Source organism: Camelus ferus, chromosome 19 (assembly GCF_009834535.1).
Source record: "Camelus ferus isolate YT-003-E chromosome 19, BCGSAC_Cfer_1.0, whole genome shotgun sequence".
NCBI classification, from domain to species: domain Eukaryota; kingdom Metazoa; phylum Chordata; class Mammalia; order Artiodactyla; family Camelidae; genus Camelus; species Camelus ferus.
The window spans coordinates 40,120,366-40,142,130 of NC_045714.1; the positions used below are offsets into that span (position 1 = coordinate 40,120,366).

The 21,765-nt window shown below is 42.0% G+C and overlaps 1 protein-coding gene across 4 annotated transcripts in view; it reads left to right on the forward strand.

The window, feature by feature from the left end:
• Positions 1–21,765, forward strand: part of RPRD1B (regulation of nuclear pre-mRNA domain containing 1B) — a 77,445-nt gene that overhangs the window by 41,690 nt on the left and 13,990 nt on the right. For 2 of the 4 annotated variants that reach the window (XM_014562525.2, XM_006188623.3), the window contains one exon: positions 600–3,251. The exons of 1 other annotated variant lie outside the window; for it this stretch is intronic. In XM_014562525.2, coding sequence (XP_014418011.1) covers positions 600–749 — 150 coding nt within the window. In that variant the 3' untranslated portion in view covers positions 750–3,251. Of the gene's footprint in view, positions 1–599; positions 3,252–21,765 lie in introns of those variants that run through there. One more of the 4 variants, XM_032462284.1, reaches the window with a different exon arrangement.

Sequence of the window (21,765 nt, forward strand, 5' to 3'; positions counted from 1 at the left end):
GATAGCTGGGCTTGTGGAAGGTAAGTCTGGCACGTTGAGGGGAGACCACTAGAGGGCCTCATCAGGGACTTGCAGTTACTCAGGTGTGGAGTGAGGAGGTTCTGGACACAGGCGGGGATGGTGGGAATTTGAGCTTCCATAGTCCTTGACTGCGAAAACAATAAATCTGGGCTAATCTAAGTTTAACACACAAAATATAACTTCATAGTGATTTTTCTAGCCCTGTCTAGGTAGAGCCTTCAAAATAATTGTAAAGCCTGAGCTTTGCAGTTTTATTTTATAAAGCATTTTGAAATAGATAAGAACCAAAGACACTGCAAATACAAAACGTCACTTTTTTTACTTCCAGATCTCAAGTGCTAAGTTATATACCGTTTAATTCACTGTTGCCGGTATTGAACTCTCGAGTTTCCTTTTTTATATAAAGTTTTGCCTTTTGAGTGTTTGAAAACCCATGGATTATAGTGTAGCTGAATGGGGGAGGGCGATCTGGTGAGGAGCATGTAGGGCAAGAGGGTGAAAGTATCTGTGTTGGCTCCTTAAACCTGACCATCAGCACACGCAGACTTAACTGCATTGTCTTCTCTTTGTCTCCTTAGGAATATAAACAGAAGCTTGCTCGGGTAACCCAGGTCCGCAAGGAACTGAAGTCCCATATTCAGAGCTTGCCAGACCTCTCATTGCTGCCCAACGTCACAGGAGGCTTGGCCCCCCTGCCCTCTGCTGGTGACCTGTTTTCAACTGACTAGGGCAGGTGTCATGCCCCAGATTCCCATCTGTACCAGCAGAAAGAGGGCAAGTCATGGTTGGAAATAACCTAGTAGCCCCTGGTTGTATCACTCTTTCCACCTGCCCCCCGAGCCTCAAGAAAGAACCACAGATTCTGATTCTCCTCTCCGGCCTCTCCTCTTGAGCACAATTCATAGCAGTGGCAAGTGGAATCCAGTTTAGATTTATATTTGGAAAGAACTGTCTCACTTCATGTTTCCTTGCCCCTGTTGGTTTTCCATTCTTTTCCATTCTCTGTCTACACCCAAGAAGTTATGAAAATCATGTGTACTTCTGGAAGCTTTCAGAAGAATCTTGTCCCTTATGACAACACTGTGTCATGCAAGCAGCCTCTCCTTTCTGAGTGGGGCTTGTTCAAGTTCAGTACAGGCTTCCACTGAGGGACTCAGTCTGGAGCCGTTGGCTTTCCTGGCTGCCACCCCAAAGGTTGGAGTCACGACTGATAAGCAGCTTCGCCAGAAAGACTTTGCCAGGTCTCTGCTTCTCTCTTACCAGGACTTCTAGCAATGCGTAGACGAAGGTTAGGTGCATTTGCTTTGTGAGCAGACTAGAGAATCCAGCGAAAAGATTCAAAGCTGATCTGGGACATCAAGTCACAGTTCAGAGACAGACTAACAGGGATCACAAGCATGAGTTAAACATGAGTTACTTGCTTTGGGTTCCTACTGATGACCCTCCCAGGCTGCACTTATCTAGGGTTCCACCCACTGTCAGAGAGCGCCTTCCTTGAAACATGGTCTTTGCCCAAGTTGGTTGTGAAGGCTGTTGTTAGAAATGGTGCTGGTGGGCCCCCAAAGCTAAAGGCATACTGGGAGCCCGGGCTCTGCATGGGTGTTGCTTTGACCCTTTCCTTTGGGGAGTAGGGTGCACACTAACGTTTAATTTGCGGTGTGGGCACATGTCCACGGCATGGTGACTACACTTGAATCTCCCCTGCAAGTATGACACTGCGCATATGTGTCCTTCAGTTCACACCACTGCACGTGTCCTTGTGCCCACAGCAGGAGGAAAACTTTGCATCAGGTGTTACTGAATGTTCATCTCGGGAAGGGGGAAAGTGAAGGATATTAATTGGGGGTTTTAATTCCATTATCATGCCAGCTGACATTATGACTGTATAAGGTAGTTAGAGAGGATTTTTACCTTGCTTTTAGTAAAGGTTAGACCTGCTGACTATAAATCATTCTAACTGGGCAGGCTTATTTTTGACATTGGAAAGGGCAGAAAACAATTTGCCCCAATAGTGTAATAGGAATTGTAGCCCAGAGGCTGAAGTCCAAAAGCTATAAAAAGGAATTCAGAGGAGGGGGCTTCAGAACTCCATTATTTTGAGTTGCTATTTTCAGGATTACCAATTGGAAAGCCAATTACATGGAATTTTACATATTCAACGTGTTAGAATGGAATGTATGTTTTTAAAAGTGTAACAGACTTCCCTTCAAAAAGCTCTCCTGCCTGCCATGAAGTGAAAATGCTGGAAAGCCCTAGCAGGTATGCAGTTTAACTCTGTGTAGAACCTAGTAGCATTTAAGCTATTTTTCAGATTGAATACAGACTGTGTTTTTTGCGTATTGACACTGCCTATTGTCCTGCCATTATTAAATTAACGAGTCTGGAAGTTTTTCTCCCAGAGGCCATAGGGCAGTAAGTGACTTTACTCAAATTGCAAAATAAATTCCAGTCTTTGCTGTTTCTGTGCAAAAGCCCCCTCCCCACATGGTGTGCTGCTTCAGTCCTGTGAATGAGCTTGCTTCTGAACAGACCCATCCTGGACATTCTCTATGCTTTCTTTCAGCAAGAAAGCAAAATTTTACCAGCCACAAACCAACCAAAAAGGTATACTGGTTATTTGCTCTGATCAGCTAGATGAAAATGTTACATAACATAATGGATTTTGCCCACTGCTGTGTTTTACCTGATTGAGTCTCTGACCAGCAATTGGTGCATAATTATTACAGCAGGAGCAAGAAATGAAACCCGTAGCAATTATGTAAATGAATGTGTTGGCTTCTTAACACCTGTTACTTGTGGACTTCCTGTGAGGAAGTTAGTTCTATTTTTGTTTTTCAATGAAATGCTCTTGTTTTTTAGATCTTAATTCTCCCACATCGTCCCCAAGTGTGCTTATTACTTCATTTGTTTAATTTAAATGAACCTTTCTCCTTGTACGTATGAGGCGATCTGGCGGGGTGGGGTGGGTGGTTTTTGTCTTGTGTTTTTTCCTTTATTTAGGGCATCCGTTGGCCTCAAAGACCTTTCCTTTAGGTCATGTTCCTCAGAGAGTCTTCACTCTTCCTTTGTTTTTTGTTTTGTTTTGTTTTCTTAAAGAATATTTTTAAAGCTTAAATTTGTATATTAATTTAGGACTTTATTTAGAAGTATAGGCTGCCATTGGCGGTAGCAGTATATTCTGAAATGTCTCATAGATATATATTTTTGAATAAAGATGGTGTTGCTGAACGACAGCGTGTGCTGTTTCTTTTTCCTCCTGTGTTAGGGAACACCCAGCGCTTTCTTTGTAAGCTGTGGGTAAAGTGACACCCGCAGAGATTGTGCTGTCTGTACAGAATCTCTTAGGAGTTTCTGTGACTGTTAGTGGCCCATAAATAGTATTTTTGGATACTTTCCAGGGGGTTAATTAGCTTAATTGGCCAGTCCACACAGTACTCATAGTTTACCTTATTGTACAGAACTGGGACAAATGGAGAGAGGTTAAATGACTCTTTCCCGAGTACCACACAGTCTCTGACAGATTAAAACTGGTAAGTTCTTTGATTCCAGTGCTTTTGTTCACACCACTAGGCCTTCTGAGAGAGATTTGATTTTGGCAGTACAGCGAAAGCCACTCCGATCAGTAAAAAGAAAAATGTGAGATAATTGCAAACTCAAGTAGTATGTCTTTTAAAAACATTTTTGTGGGTTTCTTTTCTACTTTCTTTTTACCTTTAAATTCAGTTGGTTGCAACTGAGTATTATTGATTACAACTCAAAATAATAGGAAAATGGTTTGAAGTAGCTTCCTTTGAAGCAACTGATGGATTTAGAAGGATGGTTTTAGTTTTAATCTTTCTACTGGGTGAGGGCAGCATTTCTGAGAAGTAGGGTTACCCGTTTATCCTGTTTATCTCATGATGCGAACTGCAGCAGCCGTAGTCCTTCAAGGCTAAATGCAACTCAAGTCAAAGTCCAGATTTGGGAAGTTGAGACTGCATTAAACCAACTTCAGTCTTAAAATATAAAGGTTGAATATAATATGTGAGTCTCAGGAGACGAGTTCTCCTTCTGTGTCCCCAGGTTTCGTGGCCTAGTTAATGTCTTGCCTCCTTCCTATCAATAGTAACTCCGTAACTCCTCTGGTTTAATTAGCACTTCAGGCTACAAAATGTGACTCTGAGGTCCTCAGAGCAGAAGCCAGAACTGCCCAAGGGTTCATGAATCTGTCAAAATGCTTAACTTTTGTGACTAGAGCCATGAACTCTCTGTGTGCCCCTCCTGGGTGAGGTACTTTCTTCTCTGGGCCTCAGTTTGCTTATCTCTGAAATGTGCTGGTCTGAGTTATTTCTAGACACCCTGCCAGCCCTAAAGCATATGGTAGTTGTGTTGCAGAAGAATGCAGGACTGAAATCAGAGTGCTGGATGGCATGTCCTAGGTTCCCAGGAGTGTTTGTTAGATAGATTAATAACGTCATCATTGTGCTGTGTACACTCAACTTTCTTAAAAATATATATGAAATCCTGAAGACTGTAGACCACAAGGATCAGAACGTAAGAGACAGTGCCAAGACTAGGAAGATGAAAGTAAACGCGGTAGTTCACTGTCTGGGCACAGACAATCTACATGTGGTTTAGTTGAACTCAACGAAAAAGCTACTCTTCAGCCTGGCTTGCTATCTTACTTTCTCCTAAGATCATTCATCTAGCTAAACTCATTTCTCATCGCCACCTCCGTGGGATTTTCCATTTAAAAATCATTCTTCCACTCTGAAGCACAGATACAATTAAGAATCCATTCTTCTCCTGTACAGTAGATTGGGACTCACACAGCTTTATCTAGTGTTGAAAGCCCAGTTTGTTCAATTTTTTAAGACTCTGAAATAATTATTTTGCATTAAGAATTCATTTCTACCACTGGTTTGATAAATATTAAAATGAGCAATATGAATCAGAACTTAATACTTTTTATGAATAAGAGGCAGCTGTGGAAAGTGATAACCCCCATCTTCTGATCTCTCACTGTGATGACCTTGGTCAAGTCCCTCAGCCTCTCGGGACCTCAGCTGCTGCTTGAAGGAAATGAGTGAGGTTAACTCACCTCTGAAGTCCTTTCCAGATCGAAAGTTCTGCAACTAGGTTTTCAGAGTGTTTCTTGCTCCTGAGAATCAATAATACTGCACTCTGTAGATTTTTAAATGACAGTCATCTGTATGAACTCTTAAGAAATTGATAAATCAGAGTCGTTACAAACATACCTATTAATAACTTTAAATGATGTTTGTTAAAAGGGCCTAATGCCATGTCTGGGACAGATCGGGCTCAGCAGTAGATGTTACTATATTCAGTAATGATTGCAGGTATTTAAATGTACATTTAATGAGGTTAAAATGGATGTTTTGGAGAAAGGCGATAATAGATACCACATATCTATATGGTATGCTGTATTTATAATGGAGATGGTCAGAAACCTGTAGCCCTCTTACACTCCCTTACCCACACTGAGGGTATAAAAAAAGTTGAAGGAGAGTTTTGGGTGGGGATTTCTTTAAAGAGAGCCGTTTGTGTGTTTGGAATCTCCTAAGGGAGAGTAGTGGCTGCCAGCTGCCCCTCACCTCACAGATAGAGAAAGGGCCTCAGTGGAGCTTAATTTGCATCCTCTAGAGGGTGACAGTTCCATGGATTAACCAGACCTTGGCCTGGAAAAATCGAAAGGGTTAGATACCAGTGGCTGTCTGCGTACTTTGATGATGGAGCAAAGGAGTGGTGTCTCAGCTGAGTGCAGCCTTCACTTCTGGAGCTGATTGGGGCAGGGGATGCACGCGCACCTCCCGAGGACCAGATGGGGGCTGTGTGCAAGAGAGCTGGCACAGGGTCATCTCAGAGCCTGACCAAGAGGCGAAGTTTTCCTCCAGGAGGTGGACTTAGACTTCCGACTCACAGTGCTGACAGTGGAGCAGAAAGCAGAGCCACGGGGGAAGGCGTCACCCCTGAGATCCCTGGGGGATGAAGGTGGGATGACTGGGAGAAGGGAGAGGATGGATGAGCCATCCTGGGGAGCATTGGAGGAGCCCATGTCGGAGGAGAAAGATGCAGTTAAACTCTTGCCAAGCTAGTGCCCAGTCACCACATCTCAGCTAAGCATTTTTTTCTTGCTTTGCCTTCCTTTCCTCACTCCCATGTCCCGGTTCCCATGGAACCATCAGAAACCTTAATACACAAGGAAGATCTCACTTCCCTGATGCTGGCTTCCCGTCTGCAGGAGGCCCAGAGAAGCCTCAGCTTCAGATGATAAGCCATTTTGATCATAACCAGGATTGGACATTTAAATTTTTGAACTGAGACTACTGTTTTGCACCTTAACTGTTACCACAGAGTGATATTATTGTTGTTGTTGTTGTTATTAAATAAGATTGACTAGAGAAGTTGTAGAGGCCTGAGTTTGCTTCTAGAGTTAAGGGATACACTTACAAGTTGGATTGCAAGGGACAGTATGAGACAAAAATACAGTTGCTTTGTGATTATAATTCCACAAGCCTCCTTGTTTATCGTAATGGTTACACACATGATTTGTTTTATGGCCTTTAATTCTTGATTCATTGTTTCATTTTTGTTAAAAAGTGCATTTCCACAAGTTCAATTTGTTTCTTAATTAATAGGTTCAAGAATTATGTGTGTATTGAGCACAGTTTTTTAAGTTGTCATAAAATGCATGATATGAATTTACCATTTTAGCCATTTTAAAAGTGTATGACTAGGGGGTCAGTATAACTCGGTGGTAGAGCACATACTTAGCATGAACGAGGTCTTGAGTTTAATCCCTAGTACCTCCACACAAAAAAAGAGAAAAGGGGGAAAAGTGTATGATTCAGTGGTATTTAATACATTTACAGTGTTGTGCAACCATCACAAGCTAGTTTTAGAATATTTTCATCCCCTTAAAAGGAAAAGGAAACCCCATAGTCATTAAGCAATCACTCCTACTCCCACGCCCCTGGGAACCACTAATCTGCTTTGTGTCTTTATGAAATTGCCTATTCTGGATATTTAATATAAATGGAATTATACAATATGTGACTTTTTGTGTCTTTTTGTCCACTCACCATAATGTTATCAATGTTCATTAATGTTGTAGCATTTATCAGGATTTTATTTTTTAATGGTTGAATAATATTCCATTGTATGGATATGCCTTATATCCACCAATATTTATCAGTCAGCTGATGGACATTTGAGTGGCTTTTGCCTTTTTGGCTATTGTCAGTAGTGTTGTTATGAACATTCTTTTTTTTTTTTTTTTTTTTTTTGAACCTAGCCTTAACTACGCACCTAGCCCTAACCCTGAACCTAGCTATGAACATTCTCATACAAATTTTTGTTTGAACACCTGTTTTTTGTTTTTAACAGAGGCACTGGGGATTGAACCCAGGACCTTGTGCATGCCAAGCACACACACTACCACAGAGCTATACCCCACAACCCCAAACACCTGTTTTCAGTTGTTTTAGATATATGCCTTGGAGTGGAAATGCTGGGTCGTATGTTAACTCTATGTTTAACTGATTGTGGAACCACCAAATGATTTTCCACAGTGGCTGCACCATTTACATTTCCATCAGCAATGTACGAGGGTACTAAATTCTCCACTTCTTTCCTCTATTAGTCAGGGCTTTCCAGAGAAACAGAATCAACAAGAGGTTTAGATAGATAGATAGCTAGATAGATGATAGATAGATAATTTCTTTTACAGAATTTGCTCACACAATTGTGGAAGCTTAGTAAGTGTAAAGTCTGCAGAGTAAACAAGCACCTGGAGACCCAAGAAAGACATACAGTTTAAATCCAGAGGCAGTCTGCTGGCAGAATTCTTTCTTACTCAAGAGGAGTATCAGTCTTTGTTTCATTAAGATCGTTGACTGATTAGATGAGACCCACCCACATTGTGGAAGGTAATCTGATCTTCTCAAAAGTCCATCAATTTAAATGTTAATCTCATACTAAAAACAACTTCACAGAAAAATCCAAATTAATGTCTGACCAAATATATGGGCACTGTGGCCCAGCCAAGTAGACACATAAAATTAACCATCACATTTGCCAACATTTGTTATTTTCCATATCTAAAATTACAGCTGTATTGCTGTCCTAGGGCTCCATAAGAAAGTACCACAAACTCGGTAGCTAAAAACAGCAAATGTATTGTCTCATAGTTCTGGAGGCTAGAAATCCAAAATGACGGTGTTCACAGGGCCACGGTCCCTCCAGATCCCTAGGAGAGGATCCTTCATTGCCTCTTCCAGCTTCTGGTAGCCCCAGGCATTCCTTGGTTTATGGTATCGTAACTCTATAATCTCTGCCTCCATCTTCACATGGCCATCTTCCCTCTGTGCCTTTGTCCAAATCTCGCCCTTTTATATGTACCCAAGTCATATTGGATTAAGGTCCACCTTAATGACCTCATCCTCGCTTGATTACATCTGTAAAGATTGTATTTCCAAATAAGTTCACATTCACAGATACTGGAGGTCAGGAACATTTTGGTGGGGAGGGGGACACAATTCAATCCATAACAATAGCTATCCTAGGGGATATGAAGTGATAGCTCATTGTGGTTTTGATTTGCATTTTCCTAATGACATTGAGCATCTTTTCATGTGCTTACTGCCCATTTATAGATCTTCTCTGGAGAAATGTCTATTCAAGTCCTTTGCCCATTTTTGAATTGGGTTACCTCTGTTGTTGTTGAATTGTAAGAGTTCTTTATGTATTTTGGATACTAGATCCTTACCAGATACATAATTTGCAGATATTTTCTCCTATGATATAGGTGTCTTTTCACTCTCTTGATGGTGTCCTTTGATGTACATAAATTTTAATTTTTGATGAATTCTATTACCTGTTTTTTTTCTTGTGCTGCTGGTGCTTTTGTGTCATATCTAAGTAAACACTGCCAAATCCAATGCCATGAAAGTTTATCCCTATGTTTTCTTCTAGGATTTTATAATTTTAGCTCTTACACTGAGGTAACTGGTACATTTTTAAGTTAAGTTTTGCATACGGTGTGATGTAAGGGTTCAGCCTCATGCTTGCACGTGGATATGCAGTTATCTCACCCAGCACCATCTGCTGAAGAGATTACTCTTTCCCCTTGAATGGTCTTGGCACCACTGTCAAAATCTTGAACACTTTTAAAGGTGAATTTAAAGATTAAGTAATGGATTGTGTCTTGATCAATTCGGGTCAACCTTTTCCCAGTTCGACTTTTCATAAAATCTTGACAGAGCCTGACTTCCTGGTAGAACTATAAAACTCAAAAATACTCATGAACTAACGCCAAACACAATTTTCTTAAACTGTCTCTAACAACTTTTAATGAAGTCACCGTCTATTAGTTAAATGATATTTTGAAGTATAAACCAATGGTGAAAACAACTAGGGTAGGGATTTTCAGTTCCACCCAGGAAGGATTAAGTGCTATGGAACTTGCCCTCCATCATAAACAACTAGAAAAGCAGACAAAATATATAAAACAAGTATTTTCAGACATTGGATGTCAGGAAGCACAGGGCTGTGAATCCCTGAGAGAAGGAAACACAGGTAGAGGTGATTGCTCACCTTATTCATTTAGGATGTTTCAAATCTTCAGCACAGAGATGTGGAACCAGAGGCCCACTGTTATCACTGAATTGAGGACACAGAGATCAGAGTTCAGGAAGGCTGAGACAGCTAAAATTTACAGGGAAAAACAACAGAGAGGAGGTAGCTGCACAGAGACAGAGCTCAGAAAATCCGCGAGGGTGCCCTTGACCCTTAGGTGAGTTCTGATCAGGATATGTGTGGGATGAAACTCCATGCAACCAGAGAAAGGAAAAATAGAAAGAAGCAGGTCAAGTAATTCCAAGGGCTCACAGAGGTCTAGGGATAGTTGAAGTGTCTGCTAGCCAGGCTAAAGAGGCCTTGTAACACAGTGTGTTGGATAAAATCTTAAGGTTATGCCTTTGTAGTGACAGGCAGACTAGTCCTAGAGTAAAGACTGCTTTTAGCTTGCCGTAAAACAAGCTTAATATTAATCCTGAAACTGATCTGCAAGTGATGTAACTGCTTGGCAGAACAAAGTCCAGCATCATTTAAAAAAATACACAAAACTCAGCACTAAACAACATAAAATCTATTATGTTTGGCATCCAACAACAACCACAAAATCACCAGGCATGAAAAGAAGTAGAAAAATATGATCAGAACCAGGAGAAAAATAATTCAGTAGATCCAGAATGACACAAACGATAGAATTAGCTGAAAAGACCTTAAATAATATTATAAATACTTAAGGATATAAAGGAAGCCATGAATATAATGAGGAAAGACACATGATACATATTTTTTTTTAAATCCAAATCAAATTTTTGGAGAGGATGCATAGAAATTAAACTGAATGGGATTACCAGCAGAAGAAATGAGAATTTGCAGCAGAACAGATCAGTGAAATTACAGGCATAGAAATAAAACATGATTCAAAATGAAGCACAAAGAGAAAGTGTCAGAAAAGGAATGAACGGTATAGCCTATGAAACAATACCAAGTGTAAAAAATACGTACCAGGAGAGGAAAGAAAGAGACGGAAAAAATATTTGAAGAAATAATGGCCATTCCTCAAATATGATGAAAATGATAGAGGCATGGGTCCAAGAAACTCAGTGTCCTCAAGCAGAATAAACATGGAAAAAAAATTACATCCCAAGACACATCATAGTCAAATTGCTAAACCACTGATAATGAATAAAAAGAAACACATACAGAAGAATACAGATCAGAGTAGCAGCAGACTTCTTGTCATAAACTGTGCAAGCCAAAAAGGAATGGCATAACATCTTTACAGTGTTGAATGGGAAAAGAAAAATATTTAGAATTCTATATTTATCAAAAATGTCTTTCAAAAATGGATAGGGGTGTGGCCAAGATGGCAGAGTAGGAAGACCCTGAGCTCACCTCCTCCCACAGGCAACAAGATGGGTAGGATGGGGTGAAGATGCAGTGTAGTCAGGACCCACACCCCCAGGTAGGTGACCCACAATTGGGAGGATAATCACATTTGCAGGGGCTCTTCCTTAGGAGCGAGGGGTCTGAGCCCCACATCAGGCTCCCCAGTCTAGGGGTCCAGCACCAAGAAGATAAGCCACCAGAATGTCTGATTTTGAAGGCCAGCAGGCTTGCATACAGGAGAGCTGGAGGGCTATAGGAAATAGAGTCCTCTCTTAAATGGCTAAACTAAATGAACCCAAAAATTTCCACAAGACACATTATGATTAAACTGGCAAAAAATTAAAGACAAAGAGAGACTCTTAAAAGCAGCAACAGAAAAGCAACAAGTTACATAGAAGGGAACTCCCATTAGACTATCAGCTGACTTTTCAGCAGAAACTTTGCAGGTCAAAAAGAAGTACCATGATATATTTAAAGTGATGAAAGGAAAAAACCTACAAGGAAGAATACTCTACCCAGCAAGGCTGTCATTCAGATTTGAAAGAGCGACCAAGAGTTTCACAGACAAGCAAAAGCTAAAATAGTCCAGCACCACTAAACTGACTTTACAAGAAGTGTTAAAGGGACTTCTCCAAGCAGAAGAGATAATACTACAACTAGACATATGAAAATTACAAAAGGAAAAATCTCATTGGTACAGGAAAACATTCAGTAAAGGTGGTAGATTGATCACTTATAAAGCTAGTGGGAAGGTTAAAAGTCAAAAGTAGTAAATCATCTATATCTACAATAAGTAGTTCAGGGATGCACAAAACAAAAAGGTGTAAAATATGTCAAAAACATTTAACATGGGCTGGGGGAATAAAAATGCTTGGTTGTTAGAATGTGTTTGAACTTAAGAGATCATCAACTTAAAATATACAATATATATGTGTGTGTATATATAGGTATATATAGTTATAAATGAACCGCATGGTAGCCACAAGCCAAAAAGCTGTAATAGATACACACACACACACAAAGAGAAAGGAATCCAAACATAGCACTAAAGATAGTCATTAAATCACTAAGGAAGAGAGCAAAAGAAGAAAGGAACAGAAAGGAACTACAGAAACAACCAGAAGACAATGAACAAAATGGCCTCAAGTACATACCTATCAATTACTTTAAATGTAAATGGACTAAATGCTCCAATGAAAAACATAGAGTAGCTGAATGAATTAAAAAAAAAAAAAAGACCCATGTATATACCACCTACAAGACTCACTTTAGATCTAAAGACTCAACACTACTGAAAGTGAGAGGATGAAAAAATGGATTCTATGTGAACAGAAAGTAAAAGAAAGCTTGGGTAGCAATGCTTAGATAAAATAGCCTTTAAAACAAAGTCTGTAACAAGAGACAAAGGACATTATATAATGAAAAAAGGAACAATGAAAAGATATAATGATTTTAAATACATATGCACCTAACATAGGAGTACCTAAATACATACAGCAAATCATAGCAAACAGAAAGGGAGAAATTGACAGTAACACAATAATAGTAGGGGACATTAACACCCCACTTACATCCATGGACAGATCATCCAGACAGAAAATCAGTAAGACACTGTCCTTGACCGACACATTAGACCAGATTAACTTAATAGATATACATAGAGAGAGAATATTCCATCTAAAAGCAGCAAAATAGACATTCTTTTCAAGTGCATATGGAACATTCTTCAGAAGAGAACACATGCTGGGTCACAAACAAGTCTCAGTAAATTTAAATAGATTGAAATCATACCAGGCATCTTTGCTGACCATGATTATGAGACTAGAAATCAACTATAAGGAAAAAGAAAACAACATAAAACACAAACACATGGAGGCTAAACAATATGCTACTAAACAACCAGTGGATTGCTGAGGACATTTTTAAAAATACCTGAATGGAAGAAGATATTTGCAAACATTAGCAAAAAGGGGGTTAATATCCAAAATATACAGCTCAATATAAAAAAAAAAAACCTATTATAAAATGGGCAGCGGACCTGAATAGATCTTTTTTCCAAAGAAGACACACAATTGGCCAACAGACACATGAAAGACGCTCAACATCACTAATCATCAGGGAAATGCAAATCAAACCACAAGGAGATGTCACCTCACACCTGTCAGAATGGCTGTCATCAAAAGAAAAACAACAACAACAATAAATAACAAAAGTTGGTGAGGAGTCAGAGAAAACAGAACCCTTGTGCCCGGTTGGTGAGAATGTAAACTGGTGCAGCCACCATGGAAAACAGTATGAAGTTTCCTCAAGAAAATAAAGATAGAACTGCCACGTGATCCAGCAATTCTACTTCTGGGTATTTTTCTGAAGAAAACAAAAACACTAATTTGAAAAGATATATGGACCCCTATGCTCATTGCAGCATTATTTACAATAGCCAAGATATAGAAGTAACCTAAGTGACCATCAACGGGTGAATGGATAAAGAAGATGGGATATAGATGTACAATGAAATATTACTCAGCTCTAAAAAAGAACGAGATCTTGCCATTTGTGACAACATGGGTGGACCTAGAGGGTATTATGCTAAGTGAAATAAGTCAGACAGAGAAAGACAAACACATATGATTTCACTTATATGTGGAATTTAAAAAACAAAGCAAGCATAACAAAACAGAACAGACTCATAGATACAGAGGTCAAACTGGTGGTTGCCAGACGGAAAGGTGGTTGGGGGAATGGATGAAATAGGTGAGGGAGATTAAGAGGAACAAACTTCCAATTATAAATAAGCCATGGGATGTATTGTACAGCATAGGGAGTATAGTCAATAATATCGGAATAACTGTGTGTGGTGACAGGTGGTAACTAGACTTATTGTGATGATCATTTTATAATGTTTAAAAATATTGTCACTATGCTGAAACTAATTTAATTTTGTAAGTCAATTTTACTTTAATTTAAAAAGAGAAGAAGAAAAAAATGAAGGTGAAAGAAAAACTTTCTCAAAGCAACAAAAGCTGAACTAATTCATCACCACTAGACCTGAATTATAAAAAATATTAAAGGAAGTTTTTTAGACTGAAGAAAAATGATATCAAATAGAAATCTGGATCTACACGAAGGAATGGAGAGCACTAAAAATGACTCCACAGGGAAGTATATAATTTTTTCTTATAATTTAAGTGTCTGTAAAAGATTATTGGCTGTTTAAACAAAAATAATAATGTACTGGGGTTTTATAACATACAAAAAAGCAAAATGTATGACAACAATAACAAAGTCAGAAGGGAGAAAAATGGAAGTATTTTATTAAAAGGATCTTATAGTATTTATGAAGTTATAATGTCACTTGAGGGTATAATGTGATAAGGGATAAGGTAAAGATATACACTAAAAAAACTAAAACAACCACTGAAATAACAGAGTTGTAGCTAGTAAGTAAACAATGGAGATGCAATGAAATCATAAAAATTATTCAATTATTCCAAAAGAAGGGAGGAAAAAAATGGAGCCAAGAATAGTTGATGCATGTAGAAAGCAAACAGCAAGATGATACACTAATATCCGATCGTATCAGTCATCACATTAAATATGAATTGTCTAAATGCCTCAATTAAAAGGCAGAGATAGTAAGAAATTTAAAGTGCGTGGTTTCAGGTGTCAGAGTCACCAAGAAAGACATGGGTCACCTAGGCAACTAGGTAGAAAGATGCTTCACTCACAGGGAGAAGAGACCACACAAGATCTGCTTTAATAGTGAGCATTGGTTCCCCAGGGCCAGCAGGTCCTGTCCTGTAGCTGATGCAGGAAGATGATCTGCACGCGCCCCTCTTGTTCTGCAGGAGGAGGACCTCCCACCAGGAGTAGATACAAGCAGTGGGGTTGGCCACGTGCCTTATGATGCACATGCTTAAGCAGAACAAAGACATGCACATCAAGCCTGTTAGCAGGGGAAAGACATTTGCAAACAAGGTGGTATGTCCAGCGTTGGCTGTGAGCATCCTTATCTTCCTGTAAGAAAATGTTTCAGTCTCCGGGACCACCGCCTTTCCCAACATATTTACTATCTGACCCTTTACAAAAGTTTGCCCATCCCCGAATTAATGTAATATACACTTCAGCCCAACAGAGACCATGATGACTTGCACATTATTGGGCTATGAATTAATGTGGTCTCCATGTATCTCCTAACATATGCACTTTCAAACTATCAGATGCCTAGGTTGGGTGGTTCTCTCTCCCTGGCCAGGAACCCAGTGGGTAATTGTGGCCTGTTAGATAAACATGTGGGCTCAAAGCCAGGTTAAAATCCATTTCACTTCCCTGGATAGAATCTTTGTGATGCCACCCTGGAGGATTCCGCTTCAATTAAATCTGATTAGTTCACTTGGCATGCTCTAGGTTAGAGCAAAGAGCCCTAAATTTGGAACCCTGTTGAAGTCCCAACTCCGTCAGTGATGAATGGAGTGACTTCAGACAAGTCTCTTCACATCTCAGGGTGAGGCTGACATATCGGGAACACTTGGTATTTCCAGATCTCCCTGGAGATCTTCATCCTTGTGTTTAACGTTAACAACTGCATGGAGAGGCAGCACGGGGTGGTTGCGAGCACTAGTTCCAGTCTCCAATGATCTGAGTTTAAGTCCCGATCTCCCCACTTAACTGACACTTTGGCCAAGTAACTTTCTTCCCTGTGTCTTGGTTTCATCATCTGTACACCCTGGATGATAATAGGCTCTTAATGCTGAGCATTATGGGGATTTGATAAATATTGCTAAAGTAAGCTGAGCTACATGAGTATTTGTTAAATAAATAAAAGCTGTTTACTGATATGGAGCAATCCGTGCAAACTCTGGGCATGTGAGCCTGGGATGTGGGACAGCTGTCTGGACTCGGCTGTTCTTCTCCGGGAGTCATAGAGCAAGAACTGTGTCCTCTTACAGTCACAGCTGTTGTGAGAAGATACTGAGGAGGGACACCGGCCAGTTGCAGGAGAGTGGCCAAGCCTCAAGATCAAGGCCTCCCAGGAAGGATGACCTGGAACAGTTTAGTCTGCAGACGAGAGAGTAAATGTGGTGGTGCTCAGTGTAGGTAGATGAAGACAGGCAGGAAAAACGGTCCTTAAGTTGAGGATAAAACAGAGGGCGGGAGTTGAAAATGGGGAGAGCTTCTGACCCATTATCCAGAAGACACTGCCCCACCAAGGCTGGCTGACTCTCCTTGTCTGGGGTGCCTTTGGGAGCTGCTTAGTTAAGGCAGAGAGTTAGAGGAGATGAAGTATACAAGGGCCCTCCCAGAAGGAACAGTCCTGGACTCCAATGTTTCCATTGGCTTTGAGATTTGACTACTGATAAGTGTGGTAGGAACAAAGCCATTGCTTTCAAAGTTCCAAAGCCTGAAGCTCGCCAAGAACTCTATAAGAGTGTCTACCCAGATTCCCTGGGTGACCTCCTGATGAGGTACTCAGCGGCCTGAGATGCCTGTAAGACCCCCCACCCCAATGGATGATGAAACATGGGTTGGTGGTGACAGCTCCTGGCAAGGTCATAGGAAGGCAATTTAACTGACAGCTATCATTGCTCAAGAACCTGAAGACAGACCTCCAAACCCTCGTTGGATATCAGCACGGGTTGCCTTTGAAACTTCAAAAGGACCATCCAGACCTGGCCCCTAGTCTGCCTGGAATGCAATGGCATCTGGATTTCATTCTGATGGCCTGGAAATCTATGAAGTCATTCCCAAGAGTGGCTTTCTTATCTGCCTCAGCCAAAACAAGCATGGAGAGTCCTCATTCCAAGGTAATTAAAGTTCATTAGACAGCATGACTTGTTATACATGGATTCAGATAAGCCATGGTTCAAATCAAGCTCTCCCTCCCCACCACCATCCACTTGACCAGCCATGTAACAGACTGGAAGCAAACTCCCTGCCCCTGGAGGCAACAAACAGTGCCTATGCTACCCCTCATCTGGGGAATAGTTACAGAGGGGATTCTCAAATCCAATAGAACAGGGGTACAAACTCAAATGCCTTCAAGACCTGGGAAGGCAATAGAAAGGACGTAACTTGGCCAGCTGCGGACAGGCGAGTGTGTGACAGCACTGTGCAGTTCAGCCAAGTGTCGCATGCCGTAAGGGAGAATCAGTATTGCCAGGTTGTCCAATTTTTCTAAGAGAATGTGGAAAACTGGATTTGCAAATAAAATATTTTAGTTTTTAAACATTGGCAACTGATTTGGATCCCAATTTTGAATTATTTTTCAATATCAGTTTGTCCTTAGAATGCCACTTTATTTTGGAATGCTATATTGTCATTTTCGCACGTAGAAAATCAGTCTCTGCTGAGGACTTGCAACAGGAGTCTGCAAAGCTGACTATAGTCCGAGGATGAATCCCTGTTCTTAGAAGAATCTTAGCCTCAGACCAGAACTTGCAGGAACCTTGAGGTTAATTCAGTCTGGCTACTTGCAGCCTGCTGTAGAGACAGGAGCACTGGCCAGAGAGTGGAGGGGGCCCAGGTTCTGGTCCCAGCCCTGTCTCTGATTCCCTGGGTGACCTTGGGAAATTCCCTGTCCTTCTCTGGCCTCAGTTTCCCCTTCTGGAATTGGCCCAGAATATCTCAGGGCCCTGCCATCTCAGATGGTCTAGGGCTCTGTTTGGAGGAACCCCAAACGGAGAATTTTCAAAAGCAAGCCTTATTCTTGATATGGGCGAAATGGCTGTTTTCAGAACTGTCTCTGCATTTTTGGAACTGGTAGTTCCAGAGCTAAGAAAAGAGTTTACCAGAAGGGAGGCTTTGCAGCTTCTGGAGTTTTTGTGCCAAGGTTTTAGGGCTGATGGAGATAATCTGTTAGCGTTCATCAAGTGCCAGTGGTGAAGTTTCGGTGGTGACAGAAGGTAAGTGAGTCTTATGACAGATGGGAAATGGCAGGTGAGGGGGTCACACAGGAGACTGGCTCTTGCCCTGTTCCCACTCACTCTGCAGCCCGGACAGTTCTCCCCTGTCTCTGGGCCTCAGTGTCCTCTGAGGAGGTTGGCTGGCTGGTTTCTGAGCCCTTTGCAGCCCTGGAGGTCTGTGATTCTAAAGAATTATGTTTCAAAGTTGTGGTTTTATCATCTGCCCAAGGACTTTAATTTTTTTCTTAATTCAGTATGTGTTTCTTAAACACCCACTGGTGATAGGCACTGTGGATGCAGCTGGCAAAGCCAGATACAGTCCCTGCCATCAAGCATTTAGAATCTCAGGGGAGACAGACAGTGACCAGTCAGGTGAAGGCGCAGTGGGCCTGGCAAAGTGCTGTGACACGAGGATGTGTTTTCAACAGGTGAATTGAACCTAGTTAGGCTTGGATGGGGACAGCTTCTTCAAGGAAATGACTCTTGAGCCGAGATCCCAAGGGTGATGAGGAGTTAACTAAGTGAAGGGGATGAGAAAAATGTTTCCACAGGAAGCACGTCACATGTGAAGGCCGTGCCGGGAGGGCACAAGGCATGTTCGAGGCACTGAAAGGGGCCAGCACTGCTGTGTGGTGGGGCCGCTGAGGGTCAGGGCGAGCCAGACCCTGCAGAATCTTGTCATCCACGGAGAAGACTTGGGTCTTCATGCTAAGAATCTTGGAAAGCCTCCAAAGGATTCTCAGCAAGGCAAAACCGTGTCAGATCTGTGTTTTGAAAAGACTCCTCTGAATACTATTGGGAAGCAGCAGGTGATGGTGGGAGGGATGGGGGGTACCAAGGGGAGCAGAATAGATGCGAGGGGGACCAGCAAGCAGGTGGTGACGAGTGAGGACATCCTGTGAGACTTGATGGGGGCCTGGGCGGAGCCATGATGGTCAAGAGATGGCGAGTGCTGAGACTTGAGAGCTAGTTAGGACTTTGAATCAGCAGGGTTTGGCGATAGATGGAATGAGGAGTTGAGGCCAACGCCTGGCTCTCTGGGCAGGAGCACCAGGCCTCTAATCTATGTGTGTGTCCTGGCAGCAGCCCCCTGACATGGGCAGCCTCTGAGATGACCCCCAGGGATCCCCTGCTTCCCGGTTCCCACCCTTGTGTAATTCCCTCCTGAGTGTGGGCTGGACTTACTGACTGACAACTAACAAATTGAAAATGTCAGAAGTGACAGGTAAAAATGTGGGGTTCTGAAAGGACTGTGCCTCCCATCTTGGCTGCTTTCTCCTGCTTCCTCTTCATCGCTTGCCTGGGGAAAGACAGCTGCCTTGACGTGAGGCAGCTTTGTGGACAGGCCCGTGTGAGTGAGCTTGGACACAGCTGTTTGGAGGCCGGCCAACAGCTGTGCGAGTGAGTTTGGAATCTGATCCTCCCCAAGTCAAGCCTTGACCTGACTGCCACCAAGGCTGACAGCTGGATTGCCACTATCTGGAAAATCTTGAGTTAAGTTAAGCCATTTTCAGACTCCTGAGCCACAGAAACTGAGAGTTAATAGTTATTTTTTATTTCCAGCTGCTGAATTTTGGGGTAACTTGTTAGGCAGCAATAGGTAATCCTATAGCCCTCCCTCACACAAGATGTGCTTTCAGCTTCCCTGGGCCTGGAAAGGGAAGGGTTAACCCCAGGGGCCATGCAGCACTGTTAATGCCTCCCACTTGAGGGACAGTTCATTACAGAGTTATCTAGCAGCTCTGCCAACAGTTGGGTCTGCTGCCAGCTGGGCCTCCGCCCTCCTGCAGTGCCTGTCAGAGCAGGGGCCCCGGACTGTGGATGGAGCGGGATCCTGGAAACTGACAGATTTATTAACAGCCTCATTTCCCGGCATCTGCCTCTGATTCTCCAGCGGCAGGTAGAGCCAATGAGGTTCTATGGCCATGTCCCTGCAGGGGTCAGGGCTGCCTCATTTCCTGGGTGGCAGCACCTTCTGGAGTTCATGGCCCCTAATCTGCTGTGTTGAGAGTCCAGAGAGAGGTGCTGAGGGGCTACCCCAAACCCCAGAGGCTGCCAGTAACCACAGACAACATGTTTGCAGCACCTCCTGGGTGACGAGCCCTACATTCACCGTCTCATTTAATCCTCAAAATAACCCTGCAAAAGTAGGAAAGCCCATGAGCCCCATTTTGCAGGTGAGGAAACTGAGGCCCTAGGTCAGGTAGCTGGAAAGCACAGGGCCGTCTGACGCTAACATCTGCACGCTTATGTGCTCTGCCTCCTGGGCCCCTCTGGTGAGGATTGGGGATCTGGTGGCTTAGTGGTTTGGGGGGAGCTACTTTGGGGGATCAACTGGGAGAGTTGAGGAGTCCAGGCCCCCTGTAAAAGCATTCCCACTCTTCCATGTTGTGCCTTTAGGGGAGCATGTCAAATTTGACTTGGAAAACAAAGCTACAAAAATCAAACCAAACCAGACCAGGTAGCATGGTGTTTCAGAATGTGTGGGCTGTACTGAGAATGTTCCAATCCCAAATCCCCATTTAGTGTGTGACCTGGGGAGCTAATAATAGGTCCTACCTCATGGCAATCATGGGTGTTCAATGAAGTTAAGCCTGTAAAGCCATAGCAGAGGGCTGGGCACATAGTAGATACTCCAGGGTGCTGTTTGCAAGAAGGATTTGCCTTTCTCCAAGGGGTCTGTGTGTTGGAAAAAAACACAAAAAACAAACAAACATCATTCTAGGCAGTAGGGAGCCTTTGAAGGCTTTGAACAGGGTGAACCCTCTCAAGTTTGTTCCTGAAGCTCCAAGGCTAACACCCACCACACTCAGGGGAGCTGTGCGCTCTACCACAGAGCTTGAACTTGGAAGATAAGTTGGTGGGGTGGAGTAGGACAGGAGAGGGCAAGAGAAATACCATTGTGGGTTTTCTCTGAAAGGAGCGCCTAGGAGATAGGGGTGGACAGAGATAAGATTAGGGATTATTACAAACATGTTCCAGAACCTTAAATCCTGGCTTATTTTACCCACTTGACCAGGATTAAATTGATTTTGAGAGGCGCCGAAAGAAAGAAAAGAGGCTGCCTCCCAGGGCTAACTGTGAGAAGAGCTGAGGTCCAGCCTGGGGAGAACAAGCCTCTCACCATGAGTCCAGTTTCCTTCTCCAGCACCGCTGTATGCAGCCCATCCTGTCCTGCCCCTGCTTGAACCCTTCCAGTTATGGGAAGCTCACTCACACACAGAGTAACCCCTTCGCACCCACTGACCTCTGAACGCTCAGAAGATCTTCTTGCCTCTCAAGTGCAAATCTTCCCGGCTTCCCACTGCAGCTTCATTCGATAATTCAGTAGGTCGTTATGTAGAAACATATTTTTAATACGTTTATTTTGTAGTTAATAAAAATGCTAAATTTTCTTGTTAATTTAAATAACACAGTTGTAGATCATTTTGACGTTTCTCTATACATGCTAATTATAGCACCTTTGAAAGATGACTTTTATTTCTTTTCCAAATACAACTTTTCCAAATACAATTTTTCCAGGGATGACTGTTATTTCTTATTTCGCCTCACTACACTGAATAAGACTGCCAGTAAAATGTTGAATAAAATGGGTGCAGTGGGCGTCCTTAACTTCCTGATCTCAAAAGGAAAGCCTGCAATATTTTACCATTCATTATGTTAGCTGCAGACATAATCTTTATCAAAGTATGGAAATTCCTTTCTGTTCATAATTTTATAGATTATAATTTTTTAGTTTTAAAATCGTGAGTAAATATTAATTTAAAAAAACTTGTTCTCATCACAAATTTTTTTTGCAAGGCCTTTTATTTATTTTTAATTTTTTGTGGGGGGATAGGTAACTAGGTTTATTTTTAATGGAGATACTGGGGACTGAACCCAGGAC